Genomic DNA, 22,715 nt, shown 5'->3' on the forward strand with positions numbered 1-22,715 from the left:
CTTCCCGAAGCCGCACGCCTCCCCTCGGGAGCAACAGCTTCATACCCTGGACGTCCGCAGGGCTCTCGCTTTTTATATTGAGCGGACGAAGCCCTTCCGGTGTTCGACCCAGCTGTTCGTAGCGGTTGCCGATCGCATGAAAGGCGAGCCGGTCTCCTCTCAAAGGCTTTCCTCCTGGGTGACGGCATGTATCCGGACATGCTACGAGCTTGCTTGCGTGCCTGCATGCCGCCTCACTGCTCACTCAACGAGAGCGCAGGCCTCGTCTGCCGCCTTCCTGGCCCATATTCCTATCCAGGACATCTGTAGAGCGGGCACCTGGTCTTCTGTACACACCTTCGCTTTCCACTACGCGTTGGTGCAGCAATCAAGAGACGATGCAGCCTTCGGCTCAGCAGTCCTACACTCTGCCACGTCTCACTCCGACCCCACCGCCTAGGTAAGGCTTGGGAATCACCTAACTGGAATGCATAGGAGCAATCACTCGAAGAAGAAAAGACGGTTACTCACCGTAGTAACTGTTGTTCTTCAAGATGTGTTGCTCCTATCCATTCCAGACCCGCCCTCCTTCCCCACTGTCGGAGTAGCCGGCAAGAAGGAACTGAGGAGCGGACGGGCCGGCTGGGGTATATATCCAGCGCCATAGCGGCGCCACTCCAGGGGGTGCCCAGCCGGCCCGCCGGAGTTGCTAGGGTAAAAATGTTCCGAAGAGCCGTGCACACGCGGCGCGCACACCTAACTGGAATGGATAGGAGCAACACATCTCGAAGAACAACAGTTACTACGGTGAGTAACCGTCTTATATCAGGTTTGGAAGGGACCTTAGGAAGTCATCTAGTCCAGCCCCCTGCTCAAAGCAGTACCAATCCCCAACTAAATCATCCCAACCAGGGCTTTGTCAAGCCTGACGTTAAAAACCTCTAAGGAAGGAGATTCCACCATCTCCCTAGGTAACCCATTCCAGAGTTTCACCACCCTTCTAGTGAAAAAGTTTTTCCTAATATCCAACCTAAACCTCCCCCACTGCAACTTGAGACCATTACTCCTTCTTCTGTCATCTGCTACCACTGAGAACAGTCTAGATCCATCCTCTTTGGAATCCCCTTTCAGGTAGTTGAAAGCAGCTATCAAATCCCCCCCTCATGCTTCTCTTCTGCAGACTTCTCTTCCCAGTTCCCTCAGCCTCTCCTCATAAGTCATGTGCTTCAGTCCCCTAATAATTTTTATTGCCCTCCGCTGGACTCTTTTTCCAATTTTTCCACATCCTTCTTGTAGTGTGGGGCCCAAAACTGGACACAGTACTCCAGATAAGGCCTCACCAATGCCGAATAGAGGGGAATGATCCCTCGATCTGCTGGCATTGCTCCTACTTGTACAGCCCAAAATGCCATTAGCCTTCTTGGTAACATATCCAGCTTCTCATCCACTGTAACCCCTAGGTCCTTTTCTGCAGAACTGCTGCCTAGCCACTCGGTCCCTAGTCTGTAGCAGTGCATGTGATTCTTCCATCCTAAGTGCAGGACTCTGCACTGGTACTTGTTGAATCTCATCAGATTTCTTTTGACCGAATCCTCTAATTTGTCTAGGTCCCTCTGTATCCTGTCCCTACCCTCCAGCGTGTCTACCACTCCTCCCAGTTTAGTGTCATCTGCAAACTTGCTGAGGGTGCAGTCCATGCCATCCTCCAGATCATTAATGAAGGGCTTGGCTACATTTCAGCGCATTGCAGCGCGTGGCAGGGTGAACCACACACTGCATGCAAAAAATTGCAAAGTGCAAAGCGCCAGTGGTGTCAGTGTGCGCGCTGCGCTGCGCTGCAGCGCTGTCCGGCTATTCCCACAGGATTCCCCACGGAGGCTGGAGGGCGAGAGTTTCCTGGAGGGCTTCGACTCACCTTAGCACTTAAGCACTAGCGCCTGGCGCGCTGCGCTGCGCGTGCAGCTGCCTTGTAATGAAGATATTGAACAAAACCGGCCCCAGGACTGACCCTTGGGGCGCTCTGATACCTTCCAGCTACATGGAGCCATTGATCACGATCCATTGAGCCCGATGATCTAGACAACTTTCTATCCACCTTATAGTCCATTCATCCAGCCCATACTTTAACTTGCTGGCAAGAATACTGTGGGAGAATCCTTTGTTGCTGCCTAGGCCCGTGTTCTTTGTTCCTGTGAGGCTGGGCTGGGTTTGTCCCATTCATGCCCTGATGAGGTGTGAACTGCCCCTCTGATCCTGGAGAGCTTTGCCTGGGCTTGTTTGAAGCCATGAGGACACATTTTCAGCCTCATAACTTTATATATGAAATTACAACTAATAACATTACTATAACAGCAATGCTCAGTGCATCATGAACCTTCCAAAGACACCCAACATGACTAAACTTTGCTTTGGATACCCCACAGTCATATTATAAGGATGAACATGGGGGTGCAGGGTGTTCCCCCGAGGTACAGAGTGACACACACTTCTAGCCCTGTGTGAAGCAAGTTACCTTCCTTCCCAGATGGGATGTCAAGTGGTAGGACTCTTCTCTTGGGAGAGGGTGTTTCAGGATGATGAGGGGTATCCCCATAGCTGTCTAACCTGTAGTTTGAAACTCTGGTTGGTAAGCCCCGGTCTACACTACAAACTTATGTAGGTATAATGACATCACTCCGGGGTGTGGAATGAGCAGTGCAGCTATACTGGCCAAACTCTTGGCATAGACAGCGCTATATTGACAGGAGGACTTATCCTATTGACATTGCTACTGCCTCATGGGGAATTGGAGTACCTGTGCTGACGAGAAAAGCTCTTCCACCAGCATAGGTAGTGTCTTCACTAAGCGCTACAGTGGTACTGGTGCACCTGCAGTGCTGTAAGTGTACACAAGCTCTAATTTTGGCCTGGGTTCAGTAGTTAGTCCGCTCTTCTGGTCACCAGATATATATTGTAGCTATACTAGCCCTCTTTGTTCAGGAAGGCTAGGTTCTGATTTCATCTAGACACTAGTTATGATGAGGTGGCTGTTCCTCTAGTGGCTGTTAATTCATGTTGCATAATTTGTTTGCAGTTTGGCATAATTTATCAGTTTCTATTTAGGAGAGGCCCACGACTAAAATTACTGGAAGTGTTGTATGTGAGGAAAAATACAGAGATGCATGAAGAAAGCTTGTGTAGTGATTGCAAGTGATAAGTGCTCTCACTTTTGAAAGCACCGACTTGCGAAACTGAATACCAAGTGTTGGGGAAATGAGGGTGGGAGATGGTCAGGGATTGTGTGCGTGTGCATGAAGGCACCATAGGACAATTAAAAGTGTTTATATATATTTTTCTGCTTAAGCATTTATATAGTTGTGTAGAACTAAAATATTTGCATATTATCTTTCCTAACTTTGAAATTAAATTCAGAACCACATATACACACCTTATAAATGTGTGTTCTTTCATATATCTTAGTGTATTTGTACTTTGAATTTATGTGGGCTTCTGTATTTTTCTGTAGGTACCAGGGACCAGAGCTGGAGATGTGGTCACTTGGCATCACCCTTTATACCCTACTCTTTGGAGAGAATCCCTTCTGTGAATTAGAGGAGACCATGGAGGCTGTACTAAATCCTCCTTACAGGGTGTCAGAAGGTGAGTTTTCATTTATTCATGCCATTCATTGCCAGTGGAACTGACCATAGTTGAAGAGATTGCTCTAGAACAGTGGTTTTCAAATTGCGGGTTGCGATCCAGTACTGGGTCGCAGAATGTAAGGCATTGGGTCGTGGCAGCTCTGGTCAGCACCGCCGACTGGGCTGTTAAAAGTCCCGTCGGCGGTGCTGTCCAGGTAAGGCAGGCTAATTCCTATCTGTTCTGACACCATGCTGCACCCTGGAAACGGCCAGCTGCAGTCCCGCTCCTAGGCAGGGGGGGGCCATGGGGCTCCGTGTGCTGCCCCTGCCCTGAGCAGCAGCTCCACACTCCCATTGGGCGAGAGCTGTGTGAAGCCGCTTGCACGCCTCCGCCTAGGAGCCAGACCTGCTGCTGGCTGCTTCCGGGGTGCTGTGCAGTCTGCGGTGCCAGGACAGGCAGGAAGTCTGCCTTAGCACCCCTGCTGCGCTGCTGACCAGGAGCCACCCGAGGTAAGCCTGCATGCTAACCCTGCACCCCAAACCCCTCATCCCCGGCTCCACCCAAGAGCCTGCACCCGGAGCCCTGGCCCCCTCCGCACCCCAACCCCCTGCCCCAGCCCAGAGCCCCCTCCCACACTCCAATCCCTCACTCCTGGCCCTACCCTGCAGCCCTCACTCCTGCACCCCAACCCTTTGCCCCAGCCCTGAGCCCCTCCCAAACCCCTCATCCCCCAGCTCCGTGGGATCGTGGGCTTTAACAGTTTTCTTCAACTGGATCACCAGGAAAAAAAAGTTTGAAAACCACTGCTCTAGAAAGAACCTTTGTGTAGCTGGAAGAACACAGTGTATATTAATTTCTCCAGGTTTTGCCCTCTTCTTGGGAGTCTGTCTCACACATGCTTAGTTTATTAAACATCAGTTCTCATCTGAAAAAGAGCTATGACATGCAAATCTGTATATTCACCTGCTTTAAGGAAAGTACTCTAATTCTTTACACATATGGAAGTATCTGTGTATTACCTGCACTGGCAATATTTCAAATTCCAGACCTTCTCTATGGTGTTTGAACTCTATGAGTTCACTCCTTCATTCATTATCCCAAACCACCAAGGAGTTAAAAATTGAGTGAGCTGGAACAAATAATGTAATCGGAAAGTTCAGCCTACTAGATAAATTTAAGGTCCAATGACTACCAGTGGTCCACAGGAGGCTTGAATGCAAATTCAGGCTTTGCTTCACTTAACCATTTCCAACCTGTATTGTTGGCTTAAGAGGTCTTGCTGGCAACTTCCTCACCTCAGTGAGGCCCATAGGAATGTGAAGGGTGTTTGCTTGCATTTGTAGCTTCAGAATTGGTTTCATGATCTGGACTTGCTTCCGGGGGGGGGTGTTGAAGAGAACAAGCATGTCCTGGGTTGATAAATCTTTCATCAGCAACCTCTCTGTAGGTGGTTTTAGGAATATTTTAGTCCCATACAGAGCCTCTATAGCTTTGCAGTTAGGAATTTCCTGGTGTTTTCCCCAAGCCACCGGTATATGCCCTTAAAAGAAAAACAAACACAAGACCCCATTTCTGCAAAAGGACTGGTCTTGGAGTGGGTGGGTGCCCATCAGGGGCACCAAAGTTGTAAAAAGAATGGTGTGAAAAAAAAGTCTTCCATGCATAGATTCTGTTTCTTTCTATTCTTACCTCTTTTCAGTTCACTGTTTATACAATGTGGAAGGCTTAGATCATTCTCCAAGCCTGGCAAACACAGCCCTGAGTGAATGAAACAAGACAGAGAGATCCTGGCAGAAGGGCTGGAGGGATCTGGGATTACAATTTTACCTACTTATGGGTATTGAACCTAATTTACTAAGGGTATGTCTACACTGGCAGAGTTATAGAGCCGCTCAGAGAGCATTGAAGGGAAACTGCTATTGTGTGTTCACACTGTCAGCTGCTGGCGTAATAGCGTGTTCACACTTGCGGTATGTGGAGCGGTGCACTCTGGGCAGCTATCCCACAGAGCATTTCTATGGGATAGCTCAGTGGTTTGAGCATTGGCCTGCTAAACCCAGGGTTGTGAGCCCAATCCTTGAGGGGGCCATTTAGGGATTTGGGGATTTAGTTGGGGATTGGTCCTGCTTTGAGCAGGGGGTTGGACTAGATGACCTTCTGAGGTCCCTTCCAACCCTAATAATCTATGATTCTATGATTCTTCTGTCGCTAAGAGTTGTGGGAAGGCGGAGGGGATCGTGGGGCATCCTGGGTCCTGTCCCAATACTCTGTGATGCATTGCTTCGCATTGCAGAAATCCCTATGCTTCCATCTGCATTTGGTGCCATCTTTCAATGGTTTGTGTACTGTGCGCTCTGCCTCTTCGGTCTGCCCAAATGGATCCCGAACTGTTGACCAGTATGCTGCTCGCTCTGACATGTCATGAGTGGCAGTGGAGTTACTGCTTAAACTACAAAGGCAAGAGGAGTGCAACATTGATCTCGCCATGTGTACTAGCTACGACACGAGATTGCCTGTGGCATTCACGGAGGTTTCTGTCCACTGTGGAATGCCACTTTTGGGCTTGGGAAACAAGCACTGAGTGGTGGGATCACATCACGATACATGTCTGGGACGACAAGCAGTGGCAGCAGAACTTTCAGATGAGGAAAGCCACATTAATGGGACTGTGTGATGAGCTGGTCCCAGCCCTGCAGCACAAGGACATGAGAATGAGAGCTGCCCTGCAGTTGGAGAAGCGTGTAGCGATTGCATTGTGGAAGCTGGCTACTCCAGACTGCTACCGATCGGTCGCTAACCAGTTGGGAGTGGGAAAGTCGACTGTTGGACTCGTGTTGACGAAAGTGTGCAGGGCCATTAATCGCATCCTGCTCTGAAAGACTATGAGTCTGGGCAACATGCGTGACCTTGTGGATGCCTTTCCACAAATGTGCTTCCCTAACTGCGGAGGGGTGATGGATGGCACGCACATTCCAATTCTGGCACTAGACCACCTAGCCACCGAGTACATTAATTGGAAGGGGTATTTCTCAATGGTCCTCCTTGTGCTTGTGGATCACCATGGGCATTTCACAGACATTAACAGGCTGGGCTGGAAAGGTGCATGATGCACACATCTTTTTGAACACTGGCCTGTTCAGGAAGCTGCAAGCAGGGACTTTCTTCCCGGACCAGAAGATCACCGGAGGGCAGGGATCGGCAACCTTTCAGAAGTGGTGTGCCGAGTCTTCATTTATTCACTCTAATTTAAGGTTTCATGTGCCAGTAATACATTTTAACATTTTTAGAAGGTCTCTTTCTGTAAGTCTATAATATATAACTAAACTATTGTTGTATGTAAAGTAAATAAGGTTTTTTAAATGTTTTTAAGAAGCTTCATTTAAAATTAAATTAAAATGCAGAGCCCCCCCAGACCGGTGGCCAGGACCCAGGCAGTGTGAGTTCCACTGAAAATCAGCTTGTGTGCCACAGGTTGCCTACCCCTGCTGTAGGGGAAGTCAGAATGCCCATTGTGATCCTGGGAGACCCTGCCTACCCCTTAATGCCGTGGCTTATGATGTCATACATGGGGCACCTTGACAGCAGCAAGGAGCAGTTCAACAACAGGCTGAGCAAGTGCAGAATGACTGTTGAGTGTGCTTTTGGCTGTTTAAAGGCCGGCTGGTGCTGCCTATACGGGAAGCTGGACCTGGCTGATGAAAATATTCCTATGCTTATAGCTGTGTGATGTACGCTCCATAATATTTGTGAAGGGAAGGGTGAAAGCTTCACTCAGGGCTGGACTGCTGAGGCTCAGCACCTGGAGGCTGCAATTGAACTGCCAGATACCAGGGCTATTAGAGGGGTGTGGCGCGGGGCCATAAAGATCAGGGATGCCTGGAGGCAGTAATTTGAAGCTGAAAGCCACTAATATTTGTTGCTACGCTCAGGAGTGCAGTGCTTGTAATGCTAGGAGGTGATTGTGATTGGTGCAGATGGTGCAATATGAAGGTTTAAGATAGTTGTCTGTTGTTTTGCAGGGCTCTGTTTGCTTTCAATTAATAGAATAAAAATTGCTTTCAAACCAACACAATTCTTTTATTAAAAAACAACAACCGGAGGACAGAGTCAAACAAAAAACCACATCAGCACTGAGAGGAATGGGGGGAGGGAAGGTCCCAGGAGGAGGTGGGGTCCCGGGACAGTTAAAGATTTGTGTATGTCAAGGGATCATGTCCAACTTTCTCCTTTGGAGTACAGTGCAGCGGATACTGTACTTCAGTAGTGCCAAACTGCAGAGGGATGGGTGTTGAGTACTGGGGGTCTGCAGTGCTGGACTGTGACAGGGGAAGAGTGGAATGCCGCGGGTACAGACTGGAGCCAGGAGGTTGATAAGAGTGTGTTGGTGCCGTCTGGGGGATGCATGGGAAAGAGTTTTGCAACAGCAGCTGTAGGGAAGGGCAGGCGCGGAGCTAGTATTATCTGGAGCGTGTCTGCTTGATGCCCCATAACCTTTAAGAGCTGCTCCATGGCTTCATTCTTGCCTGCTGCGTTCTTTCAGTCTCTCTTCTTGCTGTCCTGCCACTCCTTCGGTTCCTGTTTTTCAGCTGTGGAGTGCATCATAACGTCACACAGAAAGTCTTTAGTTTTTCGTGACCGCTTTCTAATTCTGTGCAGCTGTTCAGCCAGTGATGACAAAGAGGGAGGCTGGGCTCCCAAGGTCATCTCTGTGAAGCCAAAATGCAACATTTTACAGAAGCAGTATTGTTTGCAACACAGAGAACACTGATTCAGTGATTTAAAACACAGCCTCTGTTCACATACAAGTCACTAACTGGCTGACCCCAGGGAAGCACATATGAGCCACAAGACCCCCAAAATGGTGAGTGGCCACAGGGGCAGGGTAAATCAGTGCTCCCGGACCCTGCCGTACGCTGGGCACATGGCTCTTGGGGAAAACCAGCACTGGAGGGGGGCTGATAATCATTCCTGTCCCCATGTTTTCCACAGGCTGTGTTCATTATGGAAGATATCTCACTGCTGAGGGTGAGCAGGGAATCAAGGGAGGGCTTTCAAGACTGCGGCTTCCGCCCTGGCCCTTATGCAGCTCGCTTGTGTGCAGCAATGCCCCCTACCCCCCGTCCCCGTGACGTCAGAGTGGCACGGGAAAGTTACCATTAATGGGGCAAGAAACAAAGCAGCTCTGCCAAAGAACCTGTGGCAGTGGATTGCCAGTATCTCTGTGAGTTTCCTGGAGATCTGAGGCAGATTCCCGTGAAGTGAGGGAGTCTATCAACAGCCTATTCTGCTGCTCAGACTAGGCATGTAGTGTTACGTGAATCATACAGAGACAAGCCTGCTTTCTGCCCCCAACAACTCGCTTCAGCAGTTCCCAAAATCAAATCCACTTACCAGGGCCTCTTCTCCTGTTTGCGCTTCTCCAAGATCCAACAACTGTGACTGGCTAGCCTCCTCTGGGGTAGAAAAGAGCTCCCGGCTGCATGCATCTCTGACCTCCGAGTCATTCTCTGCCTCTGAGTCCCCCTCCACATCCTCATCCAAGATTTCATCTTCTTGCCTTGGTCCACTCTTGACTGGTGTGAGCCACTAAATTATCTACAGTGGAGATGGGGTCACCACCAAGTAGCGCGTCCAGCTCTCTGTAGAACTGGCAGCTCGTGAGTGCAGCACCAGAGCGGCAGTTTGCCTTCTGCAGCTCCTTCACTTTGACCCCAAGTGTCGGTCCTGGGGCTGGATTTGTTCAGTATCTTCATTAACGATCTGGAGGATGGTCTGGACTGCACCCTCAGCAAGTTTGCAGATGACACTAAACTGGGAGGAGTGGTAGATACGCTGGAGGGTAGGGAAAGGATACAGAGGGACCTAGACAAATTAGAGGATTGGGCCAAAAGAAATCTGATGAGGTTCAACAAGTGCCGAGTCCTGCACTTAGGACGGAAGAATCCCATTCACTGCTACAGACTAGGGACCGAATGGCTGGGCAGCAGTTCTGCAGAGAAGGATCTAGGGGTTACAGTGGGCGAGAAGCTGGATATGAGTTGACAGTGTGACCTTGTTGCCATGTAGGCTAACAGCATTTTGGGCTGTATAAGAAGGGGCATTGCCAGCAGATCGAGGGACGTGACTGCGGAGATAAAGGAAGAGGGAGGCACTCGTCAGGACCCTAATTGGGCCCTGGGTGATCGCTACTTCCCACCACCCAACGCAGATGTAATGAGGTTGAGTATTGCCCGTATAAGAAAAATTAAATCTACTGATTATTCCTCAAAAAGGTTTTTAATGACTGTTGACTATAAAGGCAACACAGACAAAATAAGAAAAGCAAGATTAAATACCAGCACTGAATAAGGATTAATATAAATGGCAAGTTATACTGAAGACAAGCACAAGTGCATATAAAGTTGTTATTCATTAGCTACTTACTACTATCTTAACACTATAGTATTGATACAACTTGAGATCAATTCTGCTCGAGCAACCAGAGTTCTTTACTCCATAACCTTACCCTACATTCACCCAAAAATATGTTACCCTTCAGTCGGCCGTTTTGCGCACTGGCCAGGTCCAGACAGTCGTGAAGTGCATGTCCCTTCGGTTCAGCAGATGTGGGTCAGGTTTCCCTTATGACCGAAACACACAGTCTCATGCCTTTGTACTTTTTATCTGATCTGTCGGCCGTGTCTTAAAACAGGCTGACCAATTAGGGTCAGCCAAATCTTTAATGTGGTTAGCGTTGTCGACTTGGCTATATAATTTATGCTTACGTATCTCCTTGTGTTGCTTTGACCGTATAATTTATGCTTACTTATTTTCTTGTAGCCAATTGTTTTAAATGTGGGTTAGACAAGCTGTGCCCAGGGGTACAACCTACCTCGCTTTATAGGAGTTAGAATGTGTTGTCTGGTTACAGCGCATTTTGACCACAAGTCTTAGTTTATACTTCTGCAAAGCTTTCCCTTTTTACCTCTGCAAAGCGGAAGTTTGAGGCCTAACATTGACAATACCTTTGTTCATTTTAAGCTTGGCAATACTTTTGCTCAGAGATTAATCACAGTGATCATTCCCCTCTATTTGACATTGGTGAGGCTTCATCTGGAGTACTGTGTCCAGTTTTGGGCCCCACACTACTAGAAGGATGTGGAAAATTGGAGAGAGTCCAGCGGAGGGCAACAACAATGATTAGGGGGCTGGAGCACATGACTTATGAGGAGAGGCTGAGAGAACTGGGATTGTTTAGTCTGCGGAAGAGAAGAATGAGGGGGGATTTGATAGCTGCTTTCAACTACCTGAAAGGGAGTTCCAAAGAGGATGGATCTAGACTGTTCTCAGTGGTGGTAGATGACAGAAGAAGGAGTAATGGTCTCAGACTGCAGTGAGGGAGGTTTAGGTTGGATATTAGGAAAAACTTTTTCACTAGAAGGGTGGTGAAACACTGGAATGGGTTACCTAGGGAGGTGGTGGAATCTCCTTCCTTAGAGGTTTTTAAGGTCAGGCTTGACAAAGCCCTGGTTGGGATGATTTAGTTGGGGATTGGTCCTGCTTTGAGCAGGGGGTTGGACTAGATGACCTCCTGAGGTCCCTTCCTGCCCTGATATTCTATGACCCTGCACTGCAGTGTGTCCCAGTCATGGCCCCTTTCTGTCATGGAATGTGAAATCTGTCCATAGGTATAATTGCTACGGCTGGAGCGCAGCTAGGACTGCACAGCCTCCTCTCCCCAAATGTTGATGAGGGCCAGCAGCTCTGCATTGCTCCAAGCAGGGGATTGCCTGGTGTGGCCATCTGGAAAGATGCGCTGAGACCACAGCACGCATCACCGAGCAAACAGGAAGGGGACTTCCAAAATTCCAAAGGAATTTATGAGGCGGGATTAAGGTTGGTCACCTGAGGGCAGGGCAGTAGAGGTCAAAATGATGACCAGAGAGGCAAGAACTGGCATTGTGGGACATGTCCCGGAGGCCAATCACAGTGCTGTAGTAAACCCGGGTGTCTACACTGGCACTGTGGTGCTGTACCCCTGGTGCAGAAGACTGGATGCTTCTCGTCAGGGTGGTTTTTTTACATCACTGCAACTCTGCAGTTTCTGCACACTATCTGCAGTGTGTACACCTTGGGAGTTACAACACAGAAAGTTGCTTTACTGCACAGAAACTTGCCAGTGTAGACAGGGCCTTAGAGTGCCTTGTGACCTCATACAGCAGTATCAGAGTAAGTAGGACTATGTCTACACTGCACTTTTGTTGTTAAAACTTTCATTGGTTAGGGGTGTGAGAAAAACACCCTCCTGACTGACAAAAGTTTTAACCACAAAAAGGGCAGGTGTGGACAGTGCTTTGTTGGTGGGAAAGCTCTCATGCCGATAACTAGCGGCTACACTGCATCCCTTACAGCAGCAAGGCTTTAGCGGCACAGCTGTGCCACTGTAAGCTGTGCAGTGTAGACATCACCTAGGACAGAGACAGAGCAACACCTCTTATTGTCTCTAACTTAAATTTTTTTTTTTTTTTTTTTTGCTTAGATCTGATGGCTCTGGTGTCTGGGCTCCTGCATGCTGCTCCAGAGCAGCGCACAACCCTGGAAAAGCTAGTAGAGGATCCTTGGGTGCTGCAGCCTGTGAATTTGGCTAATTATACGTGGGAAGAAGTGTATGTGTCGGCCAGGCCAGGTAAGACATCGGTCTGAAAATGACTCCCCTCCCTTCCCCTCCTCCCCCTGAAGTATCTTTTGAATAAGATTTACAAGAGGAGGTGGAAATGTGACTAGGAGTTGTGTGGAGTCAGATCATAACTTGGTGGTTACTCTTGTGATTGTCTCAAATATGGCTGCTGTTGATAGATGGACTTCTGCTAAACACTTGCCAGTGAAATCCTAAATGGTGCAGACTAGGTACAGTCATCTTGTTAGTGGAATCTTGGCTGGCGTGGAGAAGATAGTGTAGTGGGGAAGCTCGTATAACTAGAATCATAGCTGGTATTAGTACAGCTCTAATAACTAGGCCATGTCAGTTGTCATTGCTTTAAGCTAGACCTTAGTGCTTGCAGAGATTTGGCTCCTATCTGCTTCCTGACTGCAGTTTAAGGCTTAGTTTCTGGAATCTGTGCCTCTGTGTTTGAGGTACATGTTCATAGGCGCTGATTCCATGGGTGCTCTGGGGCTGGAGCATCCAAGGAAAAAAATAGCGGGTGTTCAGCACCCACCAACCACAGCTGTTTGGCGGTGCCCCAAGCATGTGTTTGGTGGCTGGGGGAGAGGCTTGAGGGGAGGGCAGCGAGTGGGCAGGTGCCTCAGGGAGGGGACAGAGCAGGGGGTGGAAAGAGGTGGAGTGAGGCTTTGGCTGAAGGGAGGAGTGGGGGCAGGAAGAGGCGGAGCCTTGGGGAGGGATGGACTAGGGGTGGGTATTTAGGGCAGAGCAGTGGTAGAGCTTCCCCAGGGAAAAGAAAAACTCATCACCTATGTACGTGCTGGCTGATTAATAGTGTTTATGACTCATCCCTAAATTCCTGTTCCATCCTTTGTTTTTCTTCTTTCTCAGACAGCAATAATTTCAGAAATCACTGTATTGAGCACAGCCACAGAGCCAGCCAGCCAGCTCCTTGCTTGCAGAGTGAGCAGAGACTGATCCATGATGCCTATGACAGTGAGCTCACAGATCCCCAATTGGAAGGAACAGCCACTGCTTAGGCCAAGAGATCTTGTTCCAATCTTCAGTGTTGGGACTGACATGCGGAGGACTCATACTGCAGATTTCCCCACCTGCTGGAGAACAGCTCCCTAGTCATCATCTGGACAGCACTTACTGTCCTCCCAAGAACCAGGGCCGCCCAGAGGGGGGGGCAAGAGGGGCAATTTGCCCCAGGCCCCGCGGCCCGCAGGGGCCCCCACGAGTGTTTTCCGGGGCCCCTGGAGTGTTTCCCGTCTTCCCGCGGCTCCGGTTGAGCTCCCGCAGGTGGACAATTCTTTGCTGGGGGGCGTCTTCCCGCGGCTCCGGAGCCCGGGACGAGTGGACCTGCTGCAGGCATGACTGCGGAGGGGGCGCTCGTCCCGCGGCTCGGCTGGACCTCCCGCAGGCATGACTGCGGCAGGTCAACCGGAACCGCGGGACCACGGCACTCGCCGCAGTCATGCCTGCAGCAGGTCCGCTCGTCCCGGGCTCCGGAGCCGCGGGAAGACGCCCCCCAGGGAAAGGGCCGCCCCACGCGCCTGCTTGGCGTGCTGGGGTCTAGAGCCGCCCCTGAGCGGGGGCCCCCCGCCGCCGAAGACCCCGGGCCCCCGGAATTCTCTGGGCGGCCCTGCCAAGAACTAAAAGAAGCTTCCCGTTAAGCACTTCTGTTTTAACAGACAGATTAGCCTTAGGTACTAGAAGACAGGAATTGCTCACCATTGAGAGAAATCTCTCCACTGGTACACTGTTGGCTTCATGCACTTACTGTAACAGAGGCCTGTGATATGAAGGGGTTTGAGAGTGATGTGAAAGAGCCAGTCTTTGACTTCAGGCTGATCCATTCTAGACTCTTAAATGCAGAAGCTTTTCACTTTCTCCAGAAGAGCTTTTCTGGATATCCCTAGCAGTGATTGGATCCAAATGTGCCTTTTCTTTCTTACTGTCCTTGAGCCATCAGCACTTCATCTGGAAAGGCCCTGTGAGCCTGAGAAGTCTATAGTGTTAATGAAACAGAATCCAGCAGTACACTTACCAGATTTTCCCATGTGAGTTTAGGATTTGTCCTCCTAGTATAAAATTGAGTCCTATTCAGGAGACCACCACACACTCTCATACAGTTTCCAGTCTGGGCCAAACCTCTGCTTATCTGAAACTGCAGCACTTCCCTGGTAACTGTTTAGAAGTAAAATTAGCTCAAGCCAGGAGACTTCAGGGCATGCACTCCTCCCAGGAGCTGGGACTCTGGTTGAAATCCTATTCATGTGAACAAGGCTTCGCACAGTGGTTGTGGATGAGCCTTCCTGCAGCACTTGTTAGAATGTGGTTTGAGACAAGCATTCCCTTGCGAATGGGAAGACTACTTTTGCTACTATATCTGTTTCTTAGCTCATTCACATCTAGAATCTGGAGTCCTAATGTTTGCTGATGGAAGCTGAGGATTGAAAGAACCCCAGCTGATCATCATCCTCTATCCCTGTAATGGCAGTGGGAAGCTGAGTCAGCCCATTTTTCAAGGGGCTTGGATTCTGACAGAATTCATATTGAAAGAAACATACAGTGGAAAACCCCAGCGTGGTCAGTTGGTTTTGACTTTGTTTCTCTGTTTAATAGCACTTGGTTCTGGAGTATGGGCAAGCTGGTGGTGGTGGTTGTTGTTGAGCGTGCTTTTCTCTAGACAGAAAGACTGAGATGTTGTCAAGCTTGGAAACTGACCTACTTGGTTTGTAGTTCTCTTGTAAACCTTGGTTTAAGGATTTCAGAAATGCAGCTTGGTTTTTTCAAGTGATCCTTGCTGCACCACAAAATCGAATCAAGCCTGAATGCTTGTTTACTGCTCTGTAAACAAGGTGGTGGGTGCACGGCTGAAAAGAGATTACATGCATGGCTTTGTTTAGGGCAAATTGCACAGGAGGTCAGGGCCTCAATAATATAACTCCCATCAGTTGAGTCTTTTACTGAACTAGACTTTTCCCCTAATTCTGTTTTTAATTTTTCATCTGGGCCAGAACTTCCCCAGAGTGACCTCCCAGATTTTGGCTGTGCTGCAAAATCTCACTCGTACCGTCTTCTCCCCATCGCCTAGGAGCTGTCATTCTGTATGGTAGATACAGAGAGAGAGAGAGAGTGAGTATTTAAAGGACCTGTTTTTAGTGCACTGTGTGTGGAATTGGATGCAAAAGCCCACAGCAGTAACAGGATTTATACATCTAAATATGTATTTGTTGATGCTGTGTTGCAGTACATAATTCCAGTGTTATGGGACTGGCTTGATCACTGAACTCTGTATAGCTGCCCTCACTAGTAGATGCTTTGTGTGTGATGCTGCAGGTTTGAACGATTCTGGACAGATGCAAATGAGATGTGCACACAAATGAAAGGGTAACAGAGAGAAACCTCACTGGACCTTGTTCTCCTGTAGCAAAATAACTCTGTTTATACTGACTACAGCTGCACCTAAAAGGTTTCTTCAGGAAAATCCTATAGCCAATGTGTGTCTCTAATTCTACTGAGTGGATTACATATTAAAATGTAAAGTGACGGATTTTTAACACCCTGTTTAGTTTTTGGCAATACAAAGTATATTTTTATTTGCTATGGTTTTTTATCAAAATTGTGCTGTATCACTGTTTTCTAAAAGTGAACAGAATAAACATTTTAGTTCTTGAAGTATCTCTTTGGCTGTGTCTTTCACTTGTGTTGCTGTGTGAACTATTGACTTACAATGAAAGGCTTGTTTCCTAAAAAAAAGAATAAAAAAATCCTCTTTTTCTCTTTCCTCTTTTTGCCAGATGACTCCACTGGCTCCTCACTTGGAAGCTTTTAGCCCTTAATTTGTAGGGATGCTAGATGTTAAATTTAAGTTTTGGGTTTTTTTTCTTCCTTCTAACAGAGAACCTGATTTTAACCAAAATACAAATGTTGACACATGCAGAATAAAAATTACTTCCTCTCTCAATTCAACCATAATTCCACTTGGTATCTGTGATGTCATAAACTTAATAGTTCTCTAGTCATTCATAGACTCTGCTGGGAAAAACTCAGTAGGATAGAACTGAATGTCTAGATTTATAATCCTTTTTTTTCAAGACTACCTAAAAGGTTAAAGAAACACAAAGCTCTCAGTCCCAGCTGTTTTCATCTTTGTCATGTGTGACTTTGTTCTGAGCACTCTGAACGGCTCAGAAATCCACAAAAAAGAGGGTTAAATTTGTAGCCTGAGCACAACACTGAGGTTGGACTGCCTTTGGTTCAAAATCTCTAATTAGGGAACATTCAAACGTGGCTATGTGTATATGGCTACTATGTTTATAGATATTGGTCACACATTAATATCGCTGCATTGATTTCTGATGACCTTCTTAAAAGATGTTATACTCTGGCTCAGACATGCCCTCAGTACTGGCCAGGACAGACTCGAAGAATTTCTGGCCATGCTTACTTATTGTTTCTTGTAGTTTCCTTTGCAGGTCAAATATAACACAGAGCTGAAAAAACTGCAAAGCTCCACTTGATGTTTAATTGCTGCTTGAAAGAGGAAAGGCCAAAAGTTATGGAAAAAGAGTAAGTTGTGCATGAATGAGAAGGGTGCGGTGTAGTGTATGTGTAGCCATGTACTATGCAAGGTCATCTGTGAGAATAGTAGAAAAGAGGCTGTGTAGGAGCTGAAAAATGGAAGAGTTAGAACTAAGACCATCTATGGCAGGGGTGGGCAAACTACGGCCTGTGGGCTGGATCAGGGCTTTGGATCTGGCCCGCAGGATTGCCCCCCATGGTGCTGCGGGCCCCGTGCCGCTCTCAAAGCGGCTGGCATCACGTCCCTGCAGCCACTGGGCAGGAGGGCAGAGGGCTCCATGTGTTGTCCTTGTCTCCAGGCACCGCCCCCCCCCCCCCCAGCTCCCATTGGCCAGGAACAGGGAACCATGGCCAATGGGAGCTTTGGGGGAGGTACCTGGAGGCGCAGCAAGGGCAGCAACACACGGAGCCCTCTGCCCTCCCGTCCCCCAGGGGCTGCAGAGCTTCCTGCAGCGGCACAGGGTGGGGACAGGGGAGGCATGCAGGGAGCCTGCCCTGGCTCCGGTGTGCGCCGCTGCCACCCCAGAGCCCAAACCCCTCCTGCACCCTGCCCCCCAACTCCCTGTCCAAAGCCCCCTGCCTGCACCTCGCACCCCTCCTGCACCCCAACTCCCTACCCTAAGCCCCCTTGTATACCCCGCACCCCTCCTGCACCCCAACTCCCTGCCCTGAGCCCCATGTCGCACCTGCACCCCTCCAGCACCCCAACCCCCTTCCCTGAGCCCCCTCGTACACTCCGCACCCCTCCTCTGCTCCAATCCCTTGCCCTGAGCCCCTTCCTGCACACCGCACCCCCTCCAACACCCTGCACTCCCTCCCGCACCCCAACCCACTGCCCTGGCCCTGCATACAATTTCCCCACCCAGATGTGGCCCTTGGCCCAAAAGTTTGCCCACCCGGATCTATGGCCGTACCACACTGAATGTCCCTGATCTTGTTTGGTCTCAGAATCCAAGCAGGGTTGGGCCTGGTTAGTACTTGGATGGGAGATTGCCTAGGAATACTGGATGGGTAGGCTTTTGCCCTCACTTCCATAAACTGCATGCACAGCCACCTCCAAAGTTGTTTGGATTTCTCCCCCCTCCTCTGATTTCCAATCAGAAGCATCTGCCGACCTGCATACAGAACTGGCAATCACACCTGCTTCCAGATGGCAGTGCCTTGTCCCAAACCTCCTCATGTTCTGCTCCAAGTGCAAGGTCCGTTTCTTTGACCTGCCTCCTGTACCAAACACATTGCAAGGGTATAGTTATGTAACAAAAACAAGAACCCTCTTCCCCCTGCCCCCGCTTATCAAAAGAAGACACTCCACTGCACATGCTTCTTCCTCTGGGGAGAGGATCAGAGAACAACCAATGTGTGACATGTGCAGTGACATTGTTTTACGCACTGCTGGAAGGTGCTCAGATACCAGGGTGAAGAGCATGGTATAAGAACCTACATAGACTAAAATAGGGAATGGATCAGGGCAGCATCAATTGTGTGCATCCTGTGACAGGTTTGAAGGATGCAGTGGGTTTAGATTGTGTATGAGATTTTTTTTTTTTAAGTGTAGTCGTGTCATGTGTTGAAGGATCTGAGTCTTGTCCAGGATTTGTTCCTGGAGCTGGTTTAGGCAGTGGACTGTAGCCAAGAGCTGCCAAGAAATGTGTTTGAGCTGCTGCTGTTGCAGTTGTGAAGTCTGGTGTATGTGGGAAGTGTGTAAAGAATGGGGGGTGTGCATGGGTAAGGAGAACAATGAAGATTTTTGTGTGTGTCGCAGTGTGTCCTGCAGTGGGCGCTGTGTGAATGGCAGAGGAGAGGCCGAAATCAGTCTAAAAAGGGGCAAAGTTTAAAGCTGAGGCTGTCTATTGCCAGGTGCACCCGCTCTTGTCTGACCTCTAAAGCAAAGCAGCGTCAGACCTGGTTAGTACTTGGATAGGAGGCTTTTGCCTACACTTCTAAAACCCACTTTTCTATCTCACAAATTCTCTTGCTTCCCCCTTGCCATTCCCCCCCCCCCAATTTCCAGTCAAAAGCAACTGGAATGCTGCATGCAGATCTGGAAATATCACCTGCTTGCAGAGGAAAGCTCTTGTCAAGGAGAACATAACCACTGCCTCCCTTCAGATTCCCCTCTTTCTTCTCCATCTCCGGAGGTCCTGCCGCTCCCTTGCTCTCTCCTCTGGGGCAGGGATAAGTGGGTGTAGAGGGGGAGGAGGTTTGCAAAGTGTGTGAGGATGCATCAATTGTGGAAGAGCAGGAATGCAGTTTATGACAGTTGGGGGTGGAACGATGACAGTGTGTAGGATGTATTAATTGTGTGCAGAGTGGTGTGTGTATGTGGTGCAGAGTATGTGAGGGAGGCCTTCATTATGGATAAGGCTGAGAGTCTGTCACGGAGGTCGCGGAATTCACGGGTTCCGTGACTTCCGTAGCTGCAGTGGCCAGTACGGCTGGTCCTGGGGCCAACTGCACCGACCGTTGCTGGAGTGGCCCCAGGGCCAGCCGCACCAGCCACTGCTTGGGCGGCCCTGGGGGCTGTTGGTCCCAGGGACCAGCCAAGCAGCGGTCCCAGGGATGGCCCGGAGACCTCTGGAGCACCAGTGGTCCCGGAGGCAACCTGAGCCACAACCAGTGGGCAGTCCTGGGGGCAGCCAGAGCAGTGACCCCAGAGACCATTGGAGAGCAGCCCCTGCGGGGGCCTCAGAGCAGCGGGTGGCTGGAGGCAGTTGGTCCCTGTCGCCGGAGCAGGAGCCAGACGTCGGCCCGCAGGGTCCCCCAGAGCAGCACCGCCCTAGGAGCAGCTAAGATTTAGTCAGGGGTATTTATAGTAAAAGTCATGGACAGGTCAGGGGCCATTAATTTTTCTTTATTGCCCATGATCTGTCCATGACTCTTACTAAGAATACCCATGACTAAATCTTAGCCTTAACTATAGAGGAAATGCAGTAAGCAGCACCAAGTGGTGTGTGTGAGAGAGACAGAACTGTGTAGGGTCTGCAGAGGGTGTGTATAAATTGAGTGTAGGGAGCTGCAGGTTGTACAAATTTGTGTGTGTGTGTATATGTGTGTGAGAGAGAGAGTGTGTGTGTCTGTGTGTATTAACTGTGAGGTTGGGGGGGGTCTGCACTGTGTGGGTGGGTGTAGTGGGGGAGGGGTATGTGTCAGGTATGTTTTAGGGAGGAACTGGATCAAACAACATTTATTGTGCATGGTTGTTTTTGTGGGGGTGGGGTGCAGCACTGTGTGTGAGTGAAGGTACTGCAATATGTGTGGACCTGTGTGTGCATTAGGGGTGGAAGCGTTGTGTGTGTAAGTGTGTTAATTTTGGAGGGCATGGAGCAAGCACTATGAATTGTGTGTATGGTGGGTGAAATATATGGGAGGGTAGGGAGCAAGCCACATTAATCACGTGTATGTCTTGAATTAGGTTGGGGGAGGGGTTGAGGAGGGAGAGGGATTGTTTTGAAATACAGTGCTGCAGAGTATTGAAAGGTCTTGCCCAGTGTTCATGGAGTTGGTTTAGGAGTAGGGTTGCCAACCCTCCAGGATTGTCCTGGAGTCTGCAGGAATTTAATTAAAGATTCATTTTTAATTAGATTGTCATGTGATGAAGCCTCCAGGAATATGTCCAACCAAAACAGACAGCCCTATTTAGGAGGTGAATTATAGCCAAGAGCTGCAAATTGTCGTTGTGAAGCATGTTGTGTGTGGTGATTAGGGAATGTGGAGAGCGGGTGGGCAAAGGCAGCATGTGTGAGTTGTGCTGTATGTGTGTAGTGACATGCTCTGCAGGATGTGCTGTGAGTGGTAGGGATGAGACTGAAGGCTTGTCTACACTGGTAAGTTTTGGCGACAAAAAACTTCCACCCCGTGAGAGACTTTTCTTTTCCCCTCCCTTTATTGTTGACAAACATGCAGTGTAGACACCACAAGGTTTTTTTCCCGTTTTTTTTTATTGGCTTCCAGAAAGTCTCTCTCAATTCCCATGCTGCCGCTCTGGTCAGCGTTTTGAACTCTGCTGTGCTACAGCCAACTCGCCCCTCCCCCTTGCAAGCCCCAGGAATTTTAAATCTCATTTCCTGCTTGCTGGCTTTCCAGAGGAGCTTCCCAAGTGAGCATGGCTGGCTGTTGCACCAAACGCGCTCCCACTTGGACCACCGCTGAGTTGTTGGATCTGATCAGTATATGGGGCGAAGAGTCTGTTCAGTCGCAGCTGCGAGTGACCTGCCGGAATCAGGATACATATGGGCAAATTTCTCGAGGCTCGTGCGAAAAGGGCTATGATCGGGACACGCAGCAGTGCAGAGCAAAGATAAAGGAGCTGAGGCAGGCGTACCATAAGGCATGAGGGGAGGCGAACCATTGCTCTGGTGGTGCACCTAAGACCTGCCACTTCTATAAGGAGATGAATACTATCCTCGGTGGTCATCCCAACTCCATCACCGATAGCCCCGTGGATTCTTCATAGGCAACAGAAAGAGGGGGTTACCCACAGGCTGAAATTCTGGATGAAGAAGTGGAGCTAGAAGAGGAAGTGGATTTCCCAGCAGGGTCGCCTGGGGCAGGCAGCCAGGAACTTTTCTCCACTCCAGAAGTGCTCAATGTGGAGCAGGAAGCAGATGAGATACCAGGTAAGTTGCTGTGGCTTGGGTAGGGAATCAAAAAGTGGCAAGCAGGAGTGTTTTCTGTGTAGCTAATCTGCATGGCCAAGCAGGGTGTCGATGGACATCGAGACCTGTAGGGAATCCTCCAGAGAGAGGCTTTGGAAAGTTTCCAGGAGGACTTGTTAATCCTCTGCCACAGATTCCAAGGAATTGCAGCCTTGTTAGTTCCCCCATTGTAGGAAACTGTACCATGCCATTTAGCAATCACTGGAGCAGGGACAAAAGTGACACATAGCTGAGCTGCATATAGACCGGGGTGAAAACCGCAAGCATTCAGCAGCAGTGAGATGTCAGTCAGCAGATTGCCCACCTGTGAAAAAGTGTAGGATTATTTTAGAATGAATTCCCTGCAAAGCTGCCCTGCAAGCCGTGACCTTTTTGTCCATACACACAACCGCCTCCCCCGACTCCCGACACTCACCACGATTGGGGTGATCGTGGAGCTGTGTGCCTGTCTAGAGTCTCAGAGAGAAAGTGATTTCTACTAGCAAAATGCCCTTTTTACTACAATGTTTCAATCATTTGCTGGAATGTAACAATCCTCCTTCTGTTCAGCACAGACCTTGAAGGACACATCATGCACCCCTGCGGGCCAGCTTTGGCAGATAAGAAAAAACCCTAGGCTCAGCAAAGAAGACATGTTTCGCGAGGGGCTGCAGCACGATGAGAGTCAGACCAGGGAACGGGAACGGAAAGAGTGCTGGAAAGCTGAAAGGCAGGACAGAAAAGAGAGTGCTGCTTTTGCTAGGCAAGCGACAGAGCGGATGATAAGAGTTATGGAGGATCAGACAGAGATGCTCAAGTCTTTGATACAGCTGCAGACTGAGCAGATCCGGGCTCGACTGCCACTGCAGAACATGCACGATTCTTTGCCAATCTCACCCCCTTCTATGCCCACACATTCCTTTTCACTTCACAGCACTCCTGAGTTTCCCCATCACTCCACCCCCTCTCACAAGTTGCACAGTGATAGCTGGAGCTACACACAGTTGTGAGGTTTTACCCTTTTTAACAATAAATAAAGGCTAAGATATTTAATGGTACAGCGTTTTTATTCTGTGTTCTACAAAAGTGTATAACAATCAATTTACTTTCGGGAACAGGCTCCTAAAGCATTGTGTTACCTGGATCTTAGGCCCCAAAATTGTACATGGATGCAACAGGGAAGCAACTCCAAAGCAGACGTGTTACTACCCCTTATTTTCAAAGTGGTTCCTTAAAGCCTCTCTGAT

General features: G+C 49.1%; 1 protein-coding gene and 1 long non-coding RNA gene across 8 annotated transcripts in view; both read left to right on the top strand.

The window, feature by feature from the left end:
• PASK (PAS domain containing serine/threonine kinase) overlaps positions 1-13,526 on the top strand; it is a 47,961-nt gene extending 34,435 nt beyond the window's left edge. For 5 of the 6 annotated variants that reach the window (XM_039489347.1, XM_039489350.1, XM_039489351.1 and 2 more), the window contains 3 exons: positions 3,485-3,618; positions 12,119-12,265; positions 13,133-13,526. In XM_039489347.1, the coding sequence (XP_039345281.1) occupies positions 3,485-3,618; positions 12,119-12,265; positions 13,133-13,281 (430 nt within the window). In that variant the 3' untranslated portion in view covers positions 13,282-13,526. Of the gene's footprint in view, positions 1-3,484; positions 3,619-12,118; positions 12,266-13,132 lie in introns of those variants that run through there. The other variant, XM_039489352.1, reaches the window with a different exon arrangement.
• Positions 13,527-16,294: 2,768 nt separating this feature from the next.
• On the top strand, positions 16,295-22,516 carry LOC120371608. 2 transcript variants are annotated; one of them, XR_005584485.1, is made up of 4 exons: positions 16,295-16,360; positions 16,717-16,822; positions 20,786-21,450; positions 22,039-22,516. It is a non-coding gene; the product is annotated as an uncharacterized LOC120371608 (long non-coding RNA). The 2 variants fall into 2 exon arrangements; XR_005584486.1 differs by lacking the exon at positions 16,295-16,360 and adding an exon at positions 16,363-16,493.
• Positions 22,517-22,715: the final 199 nt, after the last annotated feature.

Source organism: Mauremys reevesii, linkage group 9 (assembly GCF_016161935.1).
Source record: "Mauremys reevesii isolate NIE-2019 linkage group 9, ASM1616193v1, whole genome shotgun sequence".
NCBI lineage: Eukaryota > Metazoa > Chordata > Testudines > Geoemydidae > Mauremys > Mauremys reevesii.